Source organism: Cydia amplana, chromosome 15, assembly GCF_948474715.1.
Source record: "Cydia amplana chromosome 15, ilCydAmpl1.1, whole genome shotgun sequence".
Taxonomy (NCBI): domain Eukaryota; kingdom Metazoa; phylum Arthropoda; class Insecta; order Lepidoptera; family Tortricidae; genus Cydia; species Cydia amplana.
The window spans coordinates 15,762,902-15,781,043 of NC_086083.1; the positions used below are offsets into that span (position 1 = coordinate 15,762,902).

The window sequence follows — 18,142 nt, forward strand, 5'->3', positions numbered from 1 at the left end:
ACCGGCGTGTCGGGCTGTGTCGAGTGCGACAACGGCGTGCTAGTGCTCGACCCGGCCGCGCCCAAGTGGAAGCTCGCTTGTAACAGGTATTGTTGACAGTTGTAGTAGTTACGTTACTGTGTCAAGCCAACCGGCGTGTCGGGCTGTGTCGAGTGCGACAACGGCGTGCTAGTGCCAGTGTTGGCCGAACGTTAATCCCAATTACCATTAAAAATTAACCATTGAAAAGGTTAATTCGAATTAACCATTAACCATTGAAGGAAAATTAATTGTCAATTCGCATTAACATCAATTTGCATTAATATTAATTTATTTCGAACCATTAAAAATTAAAAAGAATTAATGGTTAATGCTTCACAAACCATTAAAAATTAAATCAATTTTTAATGACAATTAAAAATATTATTGATAATTATCAATTAACAAAAATATATCGTAATTTTATAAAGGCGCCCGTAATTTTTATCTAGCTAGTGGACCTCAGGTTTGGTGCAACATAGAAACACGCCGTTTGGTCATCCGACTCGTCTTGATGAGCACTTGGGAGACCAGTACCCAAGATAGAGCTGATGCTGAACCCTGGGTGTACCTAGTGGAATTCAGGTTTGGTGCAACATACACACACGCCGTTTAGGCTATTCGACTCGTCACAATGAGCACTTGGGAGAGCAGTACCCAAGATGGAGCTGATGCTGAACCCTGGCTGTACCTAGTGGAACTCAGGTTTGGTGCAACATAGACACACGCCGTTTAGGCTATTCGACTCGTCACAATGAGCACTTGGGAGAGCAGTACCCAAGATGGAGCTGATGCTGAACCTTGGCTGTACCTAGTGGAACTCAGGTTTGGTGCAACATAGACACACGCCGTTTTGGTCATCCGACTCGTCTTGATGAGCACTTGGGAGAGCAGTACCCAAGATAGAGCTGATGCTGAACCCTGGCAGTACCTAATGGAACTCAGGTTTGGTGCAACATAGACAAACGCCGTTTTAGTCATCCGACTCGTCTTGATGAGCACTTGGGAGAGCAGTACCCAAGATAGAGCTGATGCTGAACCCTGGCAGTACCTAATGGAACTCAGGTTTGGTGCAACATAGACAAACGCCGTTTCGGTCATCCGACTTGTCTTGATGAGCACTTGGGAGAGCAGTATCCAAGATAGAGCTGATGCTGAACCCTGGCAGTACCTAATGGAACTCAGGTTTGGTGTAACATAGACAAACGCCGGTTTGGTCATCCGACTCGTCTTGATGAGCACTTGGGAGAGCAGTACCCAAGATAGAGCTGATGCTGAACCCTGGCAGTACCTAATGGAACTCAGGTTTGGTGCAACGTAGACAAACGCCGTTTTGGTCATCCGACTCGTCTTGATGAGCACTTGGGAGAGCAGTACCCAAGATAGAGCTGATGCTGAACCCTGGCAGTACCTAGTGGAACTCAGGTTTGGTGCAACATAGACACACGCCGTTTTGGTCATCCGACTCGTCTTGATGAGCACTTGGGAGAGCAGTACCCAAGATTGAGCTGATGCTGAACCCTGGCAGTACCTAATGGAACTCAGGTTTGGTGCAACATAGACAAACGCCGTTTTGGTCATCCGACTCGTCTTGATGAGCACTTGGGAGAGCAGTGCCCAAGATAGAGCTGATGCTAAACCCTGGCAGTACCTAATGGAACTCAGGTCTGGTGCAACATAGACAAACGCCGTTTTGGTCATCCGACTCGTCTTGATGAGCACTTGGGAGAGCAGTACCCAAGATAGAGCTGATGCTGAACCCTGGCAGTACCTAGTGGAACTCAGGTTTGGTGCAACATAGACAAACGCCGTTTTAGTCATCCGACTCGTCTTGATGAGCACTTGGGAGAGCAGTACCCAAGATAGAGCTGATGCTGAACCCTGGCAGTACCTAATGGAACTCAGGCTTGGTGCAACATAGACAAACGCCGTTTTGGTCATCCGACTCGTCTTGATGAGCACTTGGGAGAGCAGTACCCAAGATAGAGCTGATGCTGAACCCTGGCAGTACCTAGTGGAACTCAGGTTTGGTGCAACATAGACAAACGCCGTTTTAGTCATCCGACTCGTCTTGATGAGCACTTGGGAGAGCAGTACCCAAGATAGAGCTGATGCTGAACCCTGGCAGTACCTAATGGAACTCAGGTTTGGTGCAACATAGACAAACGCCGGTTTGGTCATCCGACTCGTCTTGATGAGCACTTGGGAGAGCAGTACCCAAGATAGAGCTGATGCTGAACCCTGGCAGTACCTAATGGAACTCAGGTTTGGTGCAACATAGACAAACGCCGTTTTGGTCATCCGACTCGTCTTGATGAGCACTTGGGAGAGCAGTATCCAAGATAGAGCTGATGCTGAACCCTGGCAGTACCTAATGGAACTCAGGTTTGGTGCAACATAGACAAACGCCGGTTTGGTCATCCGACTCGTCTTGATGAGCACTTGGGAGAGCAGTACCCAAGATAGAGCTGATGCTGAACCCTGGCAGTACCTAATGGAACTCAGGTTTGGTGCAACATAGACAAACGCCGTTTTGGTCATCCGACTCGTCTTGATGAGCACTTGGGAGAGCAGTACCCAAGATAGAGCTGATGCTGAACCCTGGCAGTACCTAGTGGAACTCAGGTTTGGTGCAACATAGACACACGCCGTTTTGGTCATCCGACTCGTCTTGATGAGCGCTTGGGAGAGCAGTACCCAAGATTGAGCTGATGCTGAACCCTGGCAGTACCTAATGGAACTCAGATTTGGTGCAACATAGACAAACGCCGTTTTGGTCATCCGACTCGTCTTGATGAGCACTTGGGAGAGCAGTACCCAAGATAGAGCTGATGCTGAACCCTGGCTGTACTTAGTGGAACTCAGGTTTGGTGCAACATAGACAAACGCCGTTTTGGTCATCCGACTCGTCTTAATGAGCACTTGGGAGAGCAGTACCCAAGATAGAGCTGATGCTGAACCCTGGCAGTACCTAATGGAACTCAGGTTTGGTGCAACGTAGACAAACGCCGTTTTGGTCATCCGACTCGTCTTGATGAGCACTTGGGAGAGCAGTACCCAAGATAGAGCTGATGCTGAACCCTGGCAGTACCTAGTGGAACTCAGGTTTGGTGCAACATAGACACACGCCGTTTTGGTCATCCGACTCGTCTTGATGAGCACTTGGGAGAGCAGTACCCAAGATTGAGCTGATGCTGAACCCTGGCAGTACCTAATGGAACTCAGGTTTGGTGCAACATAGACAAACGCCGTTTTGGTCATCCGACTCGTCTTGATGAGCACTTGGGAGAGCAGTGCCCAAGATAGAGCTGATGCTAAACCCTGGCAGTACCTAATGGAACTCAGGTCTGGTGCAACATAGACAAACGCCGTTTTGGTCATCCGACTCGTCTTGATGAGCACTTGGGAGAGCAGTACCCAAGATAGAGCTGATGCTGAACCCTGGCAGTACCTAGTGGAACTCAGGTTTGGTGCAACATAGACAAACGCCGTTTTAGTCATCCGACTCGTCTTGATGAGCACTTGGGAGAGCAGTACCCAAGATAGAGCTGATGCTGAACCCTGGCAGTACCTAATGGAACTCAGGCTTGGTGCAACATAGACAAACGCCGTTTTGGTCATCCGACTCGTCTTGATGAGCACTTGGGAGAGCAGTACCCAAGATAGAGCTGATGCTGAACCCTGGCAGTACCTAGTGGAACTCAGGTTTGGTGCAACATAGACAAACGCCGTTTTAGTCATCCGACTCGTCTTGATGAGCACTTGGGAGAGCAGTACCCAAGATAGAGCTGATGCTGAACCCTGGCAGTACCTAATGGAACTCAGGTTTGGTGCAACATAGACAAACGCCGGTTTGGTCATCCGACTCGTCTTGATGAGCACTTGGGAGAGCAGTACCCAAGATAGAGCTGATGCTGAACCCTGGCAGTACCTAATGGAACTCAGGTTTGGTGCAACATAGACAAACGCCGTTTTGGTCATCCGACTCGTCTTGATGAGCACTTGGGAGAGCAGTACCCAAGATTGAGCTGATGCTGAACCCTGGCAGTACCTAATGGAACTCAGGTTTGGTGCAACATAGACAAACGCCGTTTTGGTCATCCGACTCGTCTTGATGAGCACTTGGGAGAGCAGTGCCCAAGATAGAGCTGATGCTAAACCCTGGCAGTACCTAATGTAACTCAGGTCTGGTGCAACATAGACAAACGCCGTTTTGGTCATCCGACTCGTCTTGATGAGCACTTGGGAGAGCAGTACCCAAGATAGAGCTGATGCTGAACCCTGGCAGTACCTAGTGGAACTCAGGTTTGGTGCAACATAGACAAACGCCGTTTTAGTCATCCGACTCGTCTTGATGAGCACTTGGGAGAGCAGTACCCAAGATAGAGCTGATGCTGAACCCTGGCAGTACCTAATGGAACTCAGGCTTGGTGCAACATAGACAAACGCCGTTTTGGTCATCCGACTCGTCTTGATGAGCACTTGGGAGAGCAGTACCCAAGATAGAGCTGATGCTGAACCCTGGCAGTACCTAGTGGAACTCAGGTTTGGTGCAACATAGACAAACGCCGTTTTAGTCATCCGACTCGTCTTGATGAGCACTTGGGAGAGCAGTACCCAAGATAGAGCTGATGCTGAACCCTGGCAGTACCTAATGGAACTCAGGTTTGGTGCAACATAGACAAACGCCGGTTTGGTCATCCGACTCGTCTTGATGAGCACTTGGGAGAGCAGTACCCAAGATAGAGCTGATGCTGAACCCTGGCAGTACCTAATGGAACTCAGGTTTGGTGCAACATAGACAAACGCCGTTTTGGTCATCCGACTCGTCTTGATGAGCACTTGGGAGAGCAGTATCCAAGATAGAGCTGATGCTGAACCCTGGCAGTACCTAATGGAACTCAGGTTTGGTGCAACATAGACAAACGCCGGTTTGGTCATCCGACTCGTCTTGATGAGCACTTGGGAGAGCAGTACCCAAGATTGAGCTGATGCTGAACCCTGGCAGTACCTAATGGAACTCCGATTTGGTGCAACATAGACAAACGCCGTTTTGGTCATCCGACTCGTCTTGATGAGCACTTGGGAGAGCAGTACCCAAGATAGAGCTGATGCTGAACCCTGGCTGTACTTAGTGGAACTCAGGTTTGGTGCAACATAGACAAACGCCGTTTTGGTCATCCGACTCGTCTTAATGAGCACTTGGGAGAGCAGTACCCAAGATAGAGCTAATGCTGAACCCTGGCTGGACCTAGTGGAACTCAGGTTTGGTGCAACATAGACAAACGCCGTTTTGGTCATCCGTCACATCTTGACGAGCACTTGGGAGAGCAGTACCCAAGATAGAGCTGATGCTGAACCCTGGCTATACCTAGTGGAACTCAGGTTTGGTGCAACATAGGCCCACGCTATTTAGGTCATCCGTCAGGGTTCAGCATCAGCTCTATCTTGGGTACTGCTCTCCCAAGTGCTCGTCAAGATGTGACGGATGACCAAAACGGCGTTTGTCTATGTTGCACCAAACCTGAGTTCCACTAGGTACAGCCAGGGTTCAGCATTAGCTCTATCTTGGGTACTGCTCTCCCAAGTGCTCATTAAGACGAGTCGGATGACCAAAACGGCGTTTGTCTATGTTGCACCAAACCTGAGTTCCACTAAGTACAGCCAGGGTTCAGCATCAGCTCTATCTTGGGTACTGCTCTCCCAAGTGCTCATCAAGACGAGTCGGATGACCAAAACGGCGTTTGTCTATGTTGCACCAAATCTGAGTTCCATTAGGTACTGCCAGGGTTCAGCATCAGCTCAATCTTGGGTACTGCTCTCCCAAGCGCTCATCAAGACGAGTCGGATGACCAAAACGGCGTGTGTCTATGTTGCACCAAACCTGAGTTCCACTAGGTACTGCCAGGGTTCAGCATCAGCTCTATCTTGGGTACTGCTCTCCCAAGTGCTCATCAAGACGAGTCGGATGACCAAAACGGCGTTTGTCTATGTTGCACCAAACCTGAGTTCCATTAGGAACTGCCAGGGTTCAGCATCAGCTCTATCTTGGGTACTGCTCTCCCAAGTGCTCATCAAGACGAGTCGGATGACCAAACCGGCGTTTGTCTATGTTGCACCAAACCTGAGTTCCATTAGGTACTGCCAGGGTTCAGCATCAGCTCTATCTTGGATACTGCTCTCCCAAGTGCTCATCAAGACGAGTCGGATGACCAAAACGGCGTTTGTCTATGTTGCACCAAACCTGAGTTCCATTAGGTACTGCCAGGGTTCAGCATCAGCTCTATCTTGGGTACTGCTCTCCCAAGTGCTCATCAAGACGAGTCGGATGACCAAACCGGCGTTTGTCTATGTTGCACGAAACCTGAGTTCCATTAGGTACTGCCAGGGTTCAGCATCAGCTCTATCTTGGGTACTGCTCTCCCAAGTGCTCATCAAGACGAGTCGGATGACTAAAACGGCGTTTGTCTATGTTGCACCAAACCTGAGTTCCACTAGGTACTGCCAGGGTTCAGCATCAGCTCTATCTTGGGTACTGCTCTCCCAAGTGCTCATCAAGACGAGTCGGATGACCAAAACGGCGTTTGTCTATGTTGCACAAAGCCTGAGTTCCATTAGGTACTGCCAGGGTTCAGCATCAGCTCTATCTTGGGTACTGCTCTCCCAAGTGCTCATCAAGACGAGTCGGATGACTAAAACGGCGTTTGTCTATGTTGCACCAAACCTGAGTTCCACTAGGTACTGCCAGGGTTCAGCATCAGTTCTATCTTGGGTACTGCTCTCCCAAGTGCTCATCAAGACGAGTCGGATGACCAAAACGGCGTTTGTCTATTTTGCACCAGACCTGAGTTCCATTAGGTACTGCCAGGGTTTAGCATCAGCTCTATCTTGGGCACTGCTCTCCCAAGTGCTCATCAAGACGAGTCGGATGACCAAAACGGCGTTTGTCTATGTTGCACCAAACCTGAGTTCCATTAGGTACTGCCAGGGTTCAGCATCAGCTCAATCTTGGGTACTGCTCTCCCAAGTGCTCATCAAGACGAGTCGGATGACCAAAACGGCGTGTGTCTATGTTGCACCAAACCTGAGTTCCACTAGGTACTGCCAGGGTTCAGCATCAGCTCTATCTTGGGTACTGCTCTCCCAAGTGCTCATCAAGACGAGTCGGATGACCAAAACGGCGTTTGTCTATGTTGCACCAAACCTGAGTTCCATTAGGTACTGCCAGGGTTCAGCATCAGCTCTATCTTGGGTACTGCTCTCCCAAGTGCTCATCAAGACGAGTCGGATGACCAAACTGGCGTTTGTCTATGTTACACCAAACCTGAGTTCCATTAGGTACTGCCAGGGTTCAGCATCAGCTCTATCTTGGATACTGCTCTCCCAAGTGCTCATCAAGACGAGTCGGATGACCAAAACGGCGTTTGTCTATGTTGCACCAAACCTGAGTTCCATTAGGTACTGCCAGGGTTCAGCATCAGCTCTATCTTGGGTACTGCTCTCCCAAGTGCTCATCAAGACGAGTCGGATGACTAAAACGGCGTTTGTCTATGTTGCACCAATCCTGAGTTCCATTAGGTACTGCCAGGGTTCAGCATCAGCTCTATCTTGGGTACTGCTCTCCCAAGTGCTCATCAAGACGAGTCGGATGACCAAAACGGCGTGTGTCTATGTTGCACCAAACCTGAGTTCCACTAGGTACAGCCAAGGTTCAGCATCACTTCCATCTTGGGTATTGCTCTCCCAAGTGCTCATTGTGACGAGTCGAATAGCCTAAACGGCGTGTGTCTATGTTGCACCAAACCTGAGTTCCAGTAGGTACCTACTGCCAGGTTTCAGGGTCATTTTGCTGTCTCATTTTAAAATATCACGACCTGATAATTCACTGAAGCTTGTATTCATATGCTTATTTTTAATTTTAATACCTAGCTCCAAGTTTCTAAGCAATAGTAACATTAATTATTAGTTTATGAAAAAATTGATTTAATTGCATTAAACGTTAATTTAGATTGACAATCAATGTAATTAAACGTCTCAAAATTCAATTCTAATTAACTTAATTTAAATTGATGCGTAATGCAATTGACTAATTGCGGATTTAATGGTTAATGGAAATGATTAATTGTTAATTAGAATTACACATTACGGCCAACACTGGCTAGTGCTCGACCCGGCCGCGCCCAAGTGGAAGCTCGCTTGTAACAGGTATTGTTGACAGTTGTAGTAGTTACGTTACTGTGTCAAGCCAACCGGCGTGTCGGGCTGTGTCGAGTGCGACAACGGCGTGCTAGTGCTCGACCCGGCCGCGCCCAAGTGGAAGCTCGCTTGTAACAGGTATTGTTGACAGTTGTAGTAGTTACGTTACTGTGTCAAGCCAACCGGCGTGTCGGGCTGTGTCGAGTGCGACAACGGCGTGCTAGTGCTCGACCCGGCCGCGCCCAAGTGGAAGCTTCAACTTCAACTTCAACTTCAACATTTATTCAGCAAATAGGCCACAAGGGCACTTTTACACGTCAACATTGAATTTACATAAAAGCAAAATAATAATAATTATACATCAACAATTATTAAATACAACTACAACTACCAAATCAAACTAACGTAATACAATTACTTAGAGATGTATAAGGTCTCTTAATGTCGAATTACATAAAAAAACTATAATAATAATATTAAAATAAAAACAAAACAGATACATGGAAAAAAAATCTAAACTTATTTAGAGGTGTAAATGTCTCTAAGTGTCAGAACTAAAAAATAACATAGTTTATCAAATTATCCTTAGAGATGTATAGGGTCTCCAAGACTCGCTTGTAACAGGTATTGTTGACAGTTGTAGTAGTTACGTTACTGTGTCAAGCCAACCGGCGTGTCGGGCTGTGTCGAGTGCGACAACGGCGTGCTAGTGCTCGACCCGGCCGCGCCCAAGTGGAAGCTCGCTTGTAACAGGTATTGTTGACAGTTGTAGTAGTTACGTTACTGTGTCAAGCCAACCGGCGTGTCGGGCTGTGTCGAGTGCGACAACGGCGTGCTAGTGCTCGACCCGGCCGCGCCCAAGTGGAAGCTCGCTTGTAACAGGTATTGTTGACAGTTGTAGTAGTTACGTTACTGTGTCAAGCCAACCGGCGTGTCGGGCTGTGTCGAGTGCGACAACGGCGTGCTAGTGCTCGACCCGGCCGCGCCCAAGTGGAAGCTCGCTTGTAACAGGTATTGTTGACAGTTGTAGTAGTTACGTTACTGTGTCAAGCCAACCGGCGTGTCGGGCTGTGTCGAGTGCGACAACGGCGTGCTAGTGCTCGACCCGGCCGCGCCCAAGTGGAAGCTCGCTTGTAACAGGTATTGTTGACAGTTGTAGTAGTTACGTTACTGTGTCAAGCCAACCGGCGTGTCGGGCTGTGTCGAGTGCGACAACGGCGTGCTAGTGCTCGACCCGGCCGCTCCCAAGTGGAAGCTCGCTTGCAACAGGTACTGTTGACAGTTGTAGTAGTTACGTTACTGTGTCAACTCAACCGGCGTGTCGGGCTGTGTCGAGTGCGACAACGGCGTGCTAGTGCTCGACCCGGCCGCGCCCAAGTGGAAGCTCGCTTGCAACAGGTACTGTTGACAGTTGTAGTAGTTACGTTACTGTGTCAAGCCAAGCGGCGTGTCGGGCTGTGTCGAGTGCGACAACGGCGTGCTAGTGCTCGACCCGGCCGCGCCCAAGTGGAAGCTCGCTTGCAACAGGTACTGTTGACAGTTGTAGTAGTTACGTTACTGTGTCAAGCCAACCGGCGTGTCGGGCTGTGTCGAGTGCGACAACGGCGTGCTAGTGCTCGACCCGGCCGCGCCCAAGTGGAAGCTCGCTTGCAACAGGTACTGTTGACAGTTGTAGTAGTTACGTTACTGTGTCAAGCCAAGCGGCGTGTCGGGCTGTGTCGAGTGCGACAACGGCGTGCTAGTGCTCGACCCGGCCGCGCCCAAGTGGAAGCTCGCTTGCAACAGGTACTGTTGACAGTTGTAGTAGTTACGTTACTGTGTCAAGCCAAGCGGCGTGTCGGGCTGTGTCGAGTGCGACAACGGCGTGCTAGTGCTCGACCCGGCCGCGCCCAAGTGGAAGCTCGCTTGCAACAGGTACTGTTGACAGTTGTAGTAGTTACGTTACTGTGTCAACTCAACCGGCGTGTCGGGCTGTGTCGAGTGCGACAACGGCGTGCTAGTGCTCGACCCGGCCGCGCCCAAGTGGAAGCTCGCTTGCAACAGGTACTGTTGACAGTTGTAGTAGTTACGTTACTGTGTCAAGCCAAGCGGCGTGTCGGGCTGTGTCGAGTGCGACAACGGCGTGCTAGTGCTCGACCCGGCCGCGCCCAAGTGGAAGCTCGCTTGTAACAGGTATGTACCGATTATATTTGTATTGGGACATCTATAATTTGTCAAAGGACTGTCTCATTTCAAATATAGACAGAGAGAATCCTACTATCCTATGTGTCAGGTTGTATCGAGCTTGATTGAGTACTAAGAATAAGGGAATTAAAAAGGTTAAAAATTGTCCCTCAACGACAAATTTTGATCGTATGCTGTTTTTGTAAGTCCGTAAAAAGGAAAATTTATGTTCTTTCATGTACAACCCACCCACGAACTTATTAAAACGTCCTCTAATTTGTAATATTTTTCTTCCACAAATGTGATAAAATACTTAAATCAAATCAAATTGTAGATTAAATAAAATAAAAATAAATAATAAAATAAAAATAAAAATAGCTTTATTTGCCAAAAAGTTTACAGGTTTTACTTAACCTATGACTGCCACACTAGGCTACGCCTGTATTGTGTAGTCAGATTGAAAACATTACTACATTGAGTTACCTACATCCTACGCTGAAGTTTTTTATTTTCTAATAAGCATCTAGTACTAACTATTAAAAATTAAAACATCCGGGTAATTTCTTATTTTAAAGTGTCAATCCAAAATTTACTGATATTTACTTATTTTTTAGATGCGACGTCATAATAAACGTGTTCGAAGACGCAATCCGCGTGTCAGTCTGCGAGCAGCAATGCTCTCTGTGCGGCGCGCAACTGGTCACAGCTGAGTACAGGCCAGAAAGGACGCCCTTGCCGGCCGCTCTCACGGAGATGACTGGCTGTCTTTACTGCGAGCCCGCGTTCAGTTCACAGGTGCGTAGAATATTAAAAAAAACTATGTGAAGTTTTTAGGGTAACGTGTACGAGGGGCGTTCAAAATATTCTCGGTATTGATATCTTACGACCTCTTCTAAAATTTATTTCGTTACTGGCCGCTAAGGTTTATTCATTGACATTAAAAAAAAGTATAATTCGAACCGAGATGGTCTTTTGTTTTTCTGCAATTGCTGAACAAACATGAACATCATGTGCGAATTGACAATGTTAACTAAATTAGAACATCGATGCGTGATAAAATTCTTGACAAAACAGGGTAAAAATTAAAAAACCATAAAAGAGGAAATGGATTGTGTTTACCGTGAGTCTGCTCCTTCTTTATCTACCATTCAAAAGTGGTCAAGCGAGTTTAAACGCGGAAGGGAGAGTATTGAAGATGACCCTAGACCTGGCCGGCCTGTAGTAGCTACTTCACAAGAAAATATTGGTAAAGTGGAAATACTTATATTGGAAGATGGTCGAGTGAAGGTAAAATCTATAGCACAAGTAACCAATCTCTCTATTGGTACCGTACATGATATTATACATGACCATTTTAATATGTCAAAAGTAAGTGCAAGATGGGTTCCGCGAATGCTGACTCTGCTTCAAAAAGACATGCGTGTAGCTTGTTGTTCCGATTTTATTGACCTGTGCGGTGAAAATCCTGATGAGGTGCTGCAAAGAATAGTTACTGGAGATGAAACCTGGGTTCATCATTATGACCCAGAGAGTAAACAAGAGTCCATGCAGTGGCACATTAAGGGTTCAGCTCATCCCAAGAAGTTCAAGGTCATCCCTTCAGCTGGCAAGGTCATGGCCACGATATTTTGGGATTGTAAAGGAGTATTACTAATCGATTATAAAGAAAAAGGTGTAAATATCACAGGACAGTACTACGCTAACATTCTACGTCAATTAAAGGATGCAATCAAAGAAAAGAGGCGAGGAAAGTTAACCAAAGGTGTTATGCTTCTGCATGACAACGCCCCCGTCCATACTGCTCATATTGCCAAGGCAGCTATTGTTGAATGTGGGTTTGAAACTGTTACTCACCCACCGTATAGTCCGGACTTAGCCCCCAGCGACTTCTTTTTGTTCCCCAATCTTAAAAAGGATCTGCGTGGAAATAAATTTTTCGATGATGAAGCATTGAAGGCGGCAGTGGAGGAGCATTTTTACACCAAAGATAAAAAATATTTTTATGCAGGATTAAAAAAAATAATTGATCGATCTTTTAAGTGTATGAACATAGGGGGGGAGTATATTGAAAAATAAAAATATCAAACTTTTCGTACTTGTTTGTTTTCATTCTCATACCGAGAATATTTTGAACACCCCTCGTAAATATATTTGAATTTTTTTATTATGCCCTTTTTGACTCTCATATGTTTTCTTGATCATATGTTTTCTTTTGCGTGGAAATGTAATCTTTATGTCAGTTTGTGAAATGTGATGGCAATGGTTTTCACGTAACATTGTCGGCTCAGGCTGCCAAAGGAACCTCGCCCCGTACACAATTTTGACCCTTTTTTTTGTATTTTTTTCTTAACCAGAATCATTGATATTATTGAGCGCCGAGGAGGTTTGAACTCACGACCTTCCGTGATCTTTGCCAAATTGAGGCCCAGTCGCACCGACCCCATTTAACAGACCGATTGACGTCAAACAACAGGAAAGAATGAAGTTTTCCACGCAATACAATTTAGCGAACGCTTTAAGAGCCAACAGGAGCTAAGATTTAAATATTTTAGGTAAATATATCCGTCTCGCTAACTGAAGCGGCTCCTAAAACTAGTGCGATAAGGACAAGGCGAAAAATCCTGCGTAAAAATATCAAAAATTGAGGTTTCGTATTCGACTGTTTCCTCCTCCAAAACTTAACCAATCGTAACCAAATTTGGAAATCTAAATGATTATGACATTATCTGTGTCGGACCGTTTTGCTTTTTTGACTAATTGATGTCAGTTTTGAATAGCACGCCTCTCATGGCGGCATAGTCAATTAGGCCATTTTGGCCATTTTTGAAGGGCTCTAGCGCCTTGAAAAACAAAAATATCAAAAAAAGCAAAACGGTCCGACACAGATATTGACAATATTAATCTGTGTTGAAAAAATCATTGCTCTAGCTTCAAAACCCACGGAGGAAACAGTCGAGTACGTTTGTATGGAGAAATGACCACTCCTGTTGGCTCTTAACGGTAACAGACGGTTTGGTGCAACCGGCCCTAAGGGGGTAGCTTCATAGATTGTAATGTTAATGTCTCCCTTGTTATACAGTTGGAGAAGCACCGCGCGGTGGCGGCGCGCGCGCCGGCGGGGCGGGGCCGGGGGGGCGGGGGGCGCGCGGGCGCGGGGAGGGGCAAGCACCGCTCCAAGCCGCCCAAGGACAAGATGGCGCAGCTCGCCGCATACTTCGTCTAAGTCTAGTAACGGCCTCCGTAGCCTAGTCGGTAGTGACCCTGCCTACGAAGCTGGAGGTCCCGGGTTCGAATCCCGGTAAGGGCATTTATTTGTGTGTTCATCACAAATATTTGTTCCTTAGTTATGGATGTTTTCTATGTATTTAAGTACTTATATGTATCTATATATTATATATATATCGTCGTCTAGTACCCACAACACAAGCCTTATGAGCTTACCGTGGGACTAGGTCGATTTGTGTAAGATTGTCCCATAATATTTATTTATTTATTTAAGTACACCACGGCTCACGACACCCACAGCACAAAATAGATACAGTACAGAAGTCAATCACATGTATGTACCAGGGATGTTGCGGATGCAGATTTTTTGACATCCGCGGATGCGGATATTTAAAGCCTCACATCCGCGGATGCGGATGCGGATGTCAAGATTTGGTACTTAATAAACGTCAACTATTTCATTTTTAGTATAATTATTATTTAAAATAACGAAACGTTTAGTATTTGAGCAAGAATATAGGTGCGTTTTATTACTTTTATTTAATAAACAGTAATTTGGTCGACTTTTCGGGATCTAGACGATTTCGTTATTACATATCTTATGTATAATGACAAAATTACCTAGCCTTACGCCGCCGCTAAGACGTTCCTGTTACCGACTTGGTCGACATCCGCATCCGCATGAGCTCCGCATCGATTTTATGCGGATGCGGATGTTGAAAATAATGCGGATGTTCCGCGGATGCGGATCCGAATATTCGCAACACCCCTGGTATGTACTTCACTTTTCATACCTACGCTCGGCGGTCGCTCTAGGGTTGTCAACTATGATTTATGCACAAAAAACTATCGTGGTAGTGGCACTCGTATCTAGTAGTGGCCGGGGCGGGGTGCTTACCTACCTACCTAACTGTTCTGTTTAACGTTAAAACGAACCATCTAAATACAAGCAGATACCTACTTACCTCTCTGAAACCACTGGTAGCTTAAAAAACGACAATTCACCGTTTAATGTTGAATTTAAACAACCGTCCACTGAACAGTTATAATAACTTTTTTTTTGTTTCTCCATAATTGCACAAAAAAGTTCACAGACGCGTGTCTCAAGCGGTTGACACTCGCGCTCGCACTGGTCCCAACCGGTCCGAGATATCGTGTCCGTGAGCAGTGTCTATGTGTGCGTTGCTCGAGCGCACTTTGTATGTAGATTGATTTCTGTACTGTATCTGTTTTGTGCCCACAGGCAAGACATGCTCCAGACCAGGGATGTTGCGAACATCCGCATCCGCATCCGCAACCGCGGAACTTCCGCATTATTTTCAACATCCGCATCCGCATAAAATTGATGCGGAGCTTATGCGGATGCGGATGTCGAACAAGTCGGTACAGAAACGTCTTAGCGGCGGCGTAAGTGCTAGGTAATTTCGTCATTATCTATAATGAAATCGTCTAGATCCAGTAAAGTCGGCCAAGTTACTGTTTATTAAATATAACGCACCTATATTCTTGCTCAAATACTAAACGGTTCGTTTTTTTTTTAATACAAAAATACTAAAAATGTAATATTTGACGTTTTCTCAGTACCTAATCTTGACATCCGCATCCGCGGATGTGAGCCTTTAAATATCCGCATCCGCATCCGCGGATGTTAAAAAATCTGCATCCGCAACATCCCTGCTCCAGACTAAGCATAGGAGCGCTACCCCCTCTGCCACAAACATACGGTAGTTTTCGAATTTAAACTGTTGTGAGACATACTAACATTGAATAATTTTACGGTTTAGACTCGCTTGTTTTAAGTCACTCGCGCGACATGTTTCGGAGAGCCTAGGTCTCCTTTCTCAAGCACTAACAGTGCGAGCAGCGTTCACGACGGCCGTGTATCGCGTAGACATCAGACTCAGGAGTGATAGATAAAAAAGATATATATCTTTCTCGTTTCATGAATCACTCTTCTTGTCTTTACGAATCCGAATGTATCAGTATATCCCACAGACCATCCAACCTCTAGACATAGCATAGTCGCGTTACCCCCTCTGCCACACATACGGTAGCGTTACTCCATCTTCGAGTCAATCCCGTGCCGTGATTGGTCCGTGTCTTTGAACGGACCAATCACGGCACGGGATTCGCTCACCTCGTCCCCCCGCACCCCCGTATTTTTGGCAGCATCGGTTTCATGAAAGAATTGGCCTAAGCTCAGTCTAGAGGTTGGATTGTCAGTGGTATATCCGTACCTCTCACTCCCTCGGCAACGATTTACTAAAGCGAAAGCGATGTGTCGGTCGCGCGTCGACCGAAGTAACACGAACGAGCGACAGCGGTCGTTCGCGGATTCGGAGTTTCGGACGCGTCATTCGCTTCGCTATTCCGCGGGAACGAGAAGTAGATAGTATAGTATTTCTCGCTCGCGCAGGATGAAATGCAAATTGCAATGATGATTCGGTTAATGAGTTAAATTGCATAAAGTTTTAAAGCTTAAAGTTGTTTGGACCTTGCATGATTACGGTTATAGATAGCGCAATTCACGAGAACGCGCAGATTTGTCAAACCTAATCTAATAGCATGAGCAATTGACCATGACAATACGAACCAAATCAAGCTTCTTCGTGAATGAACCAATCTATAAATCCATCATGATACAAAATAAAAATGTCGCCACGTTATAATAACAATTCTGTCTCTCTCTCATTCATAAGATGACGCAAAGTCAGCAAGTGCCGATACAGTTGTGAGCGGGGCAACTGATACACACGGATATGAAGATATAAAAGAGTGATACATATCCCAGTGAGAAATATATATATATCAATCTTTTCCCTCTACTGACACATTTCGCCCATGTCTAGTATCGCGTACTGCCGCACGCCGCGTCGCACGCTGCGCGCGCGCCGAGAAAACCGGTTGGGGGCAGGTCTTCCGCTGTCGTTGTAGGCGGGCATAGTGTTTGGGCTTTGGTCACCTAACACTTGTAGCGATACACAGCACGCACTCACTATGTCCACTACACTGTTGCAACACTCACTGGTATTCTGCTGCTACGGTAGTTTTACTCCATTTTCGAGTCAAAGTGTCTCTGTGTGACGTCCGTGTCTTTAAACGGACCGATCCCGCACCCCAGTATTTTTGGCAGCATCGGTTTCATGAAATGATTTCTCTAAACTCCGTCTAGAGGATTCCTAGTCTATGACGACAGCTGACGCGAATTGAATGAACGAAACGAATTGTGAATTGAATGAACGAAACGAATTGTGAATGGAATGAACGAAACGAAATACAGCCCGAGTCACCATTTTATTGATTTATCTGTTCCACACATATGTAGATATTTCCATCCGCTCATTCGTGCCATTCGCGTCAGCTTTCGTGAATCAACCTGTACTAAAGTCGTACACTAACACCTCTCCTCTCAGTTTACACACTTATGTTACTTACACGCCAATAATAGTATAGTACATTACATACCTAGACGGTTCGGTTTGCGGCCCGAACCGAAGGCGAGGGCCATAAATATGCGATGTGGAGCTTTACAAATTACCGCCCGTGGTTTGTCTAAAATTGTACGTCTTACCTTGGCTTGGCCAGCAAGTAAGATTTTCTTCTCGCGTAGCGAAAGTCAATCCCACTTACAAGCCTAGGGTGACGTAAACAATATACTCTAATCAAAGAGAATAGAATGTTTAGAGAGTTACTGTCATGGCAAATTATATAGTCGCAGTACATTTCCTGCCATCTTTTGACAGAAGATTAAAACTGTTGGAAAGCCATTTGACTTTGATCCTTATTCTTTCACTGATATATGTTAATTTGTAAATATTGAATGCAATCTATTACAAATTAACACATATCAGTGAAAGAATAAGAATCAAAGTCAAATGGCGGTCTAACAATTTTAATCTTCTCTCAAAAGATGGCAGTAAATTTACTGGGGCCACATAGTTTACTTTGACAATCCGCCTCTATTTCAAATTCTCTTTGCTCGAATACATGATCAATTGAATTCTATAATAAGTCTCATATTAACTCGTAACACCGCAGCTTGTATATGTATAATTGTTACCCCTAAATTATTTAAGTTTCGTTTTTTTATGAAACAAATTGTTTAAGTATTCCTGTCTATTCGACATCTTTTCCGTGATCGTAACCGACTACCTTTCATTCATCAAACTAGACGGGCATTAGAAGGCTAACTGAGCCATACAAATCAAAATTACAACATTATCTTGTAAAATTTGAACCTATAATGTAAAAAATGTTAACAGTTGACATTGTTTAGAAATTTAACGAAACAACGTTAAATTTCTAAACAAACAACTGCAACTCTATTCCAATTGGAATTATGTAATTTAAAATTGAACTAAGTACATACTATGCTACGACCATGACCCAGGAGGTTCAACGGAACAGGAGATGATTAGATGTTTACTTTTTTGTGTAAAAACGTAATTTTGACACCCAATGTCAGGATAATAACTGTAATAAGTAATAAATTTTCAATCAAGTCTAAAAGTTGATTGTTATTTACCTTAGATACATTTTG

General features: G+C 45.7%; 2 protein-coding genes across 2 annotated transcripts in view; both read left to right on the forward strand.

The window, feature by feature from the left end:
• LOC134654681 (DNA topoisomerase 3-beta-1) overlaps positions 1-13,600 on the forward strand; it is a 37,989-nt gene extending 24,389 nt beyond the window's left edge. The window contains exons 14-15 of the mRNA XM_063510160.1: positions 10,992-11,172; positions 13,457-13,600. Coding sequence (XP_063366230.1) covers positions 10,992-11,172; positions 13,457-13,600 — 325 coding nt within the window. The remainder of the gene's footprint in view (positions 1-10,991; positions 11,173-13,456) is intronic.
• LOC134654661 (zinc finger BED domain-containing protein 4-like) overlaps positions 1-18,142 on the forward strand; it is a 1,082,235-nt gene that overhangs the window by 216,695 nt on the left and 847,398 nt on the right. The window lies entirely within an intron of this gene.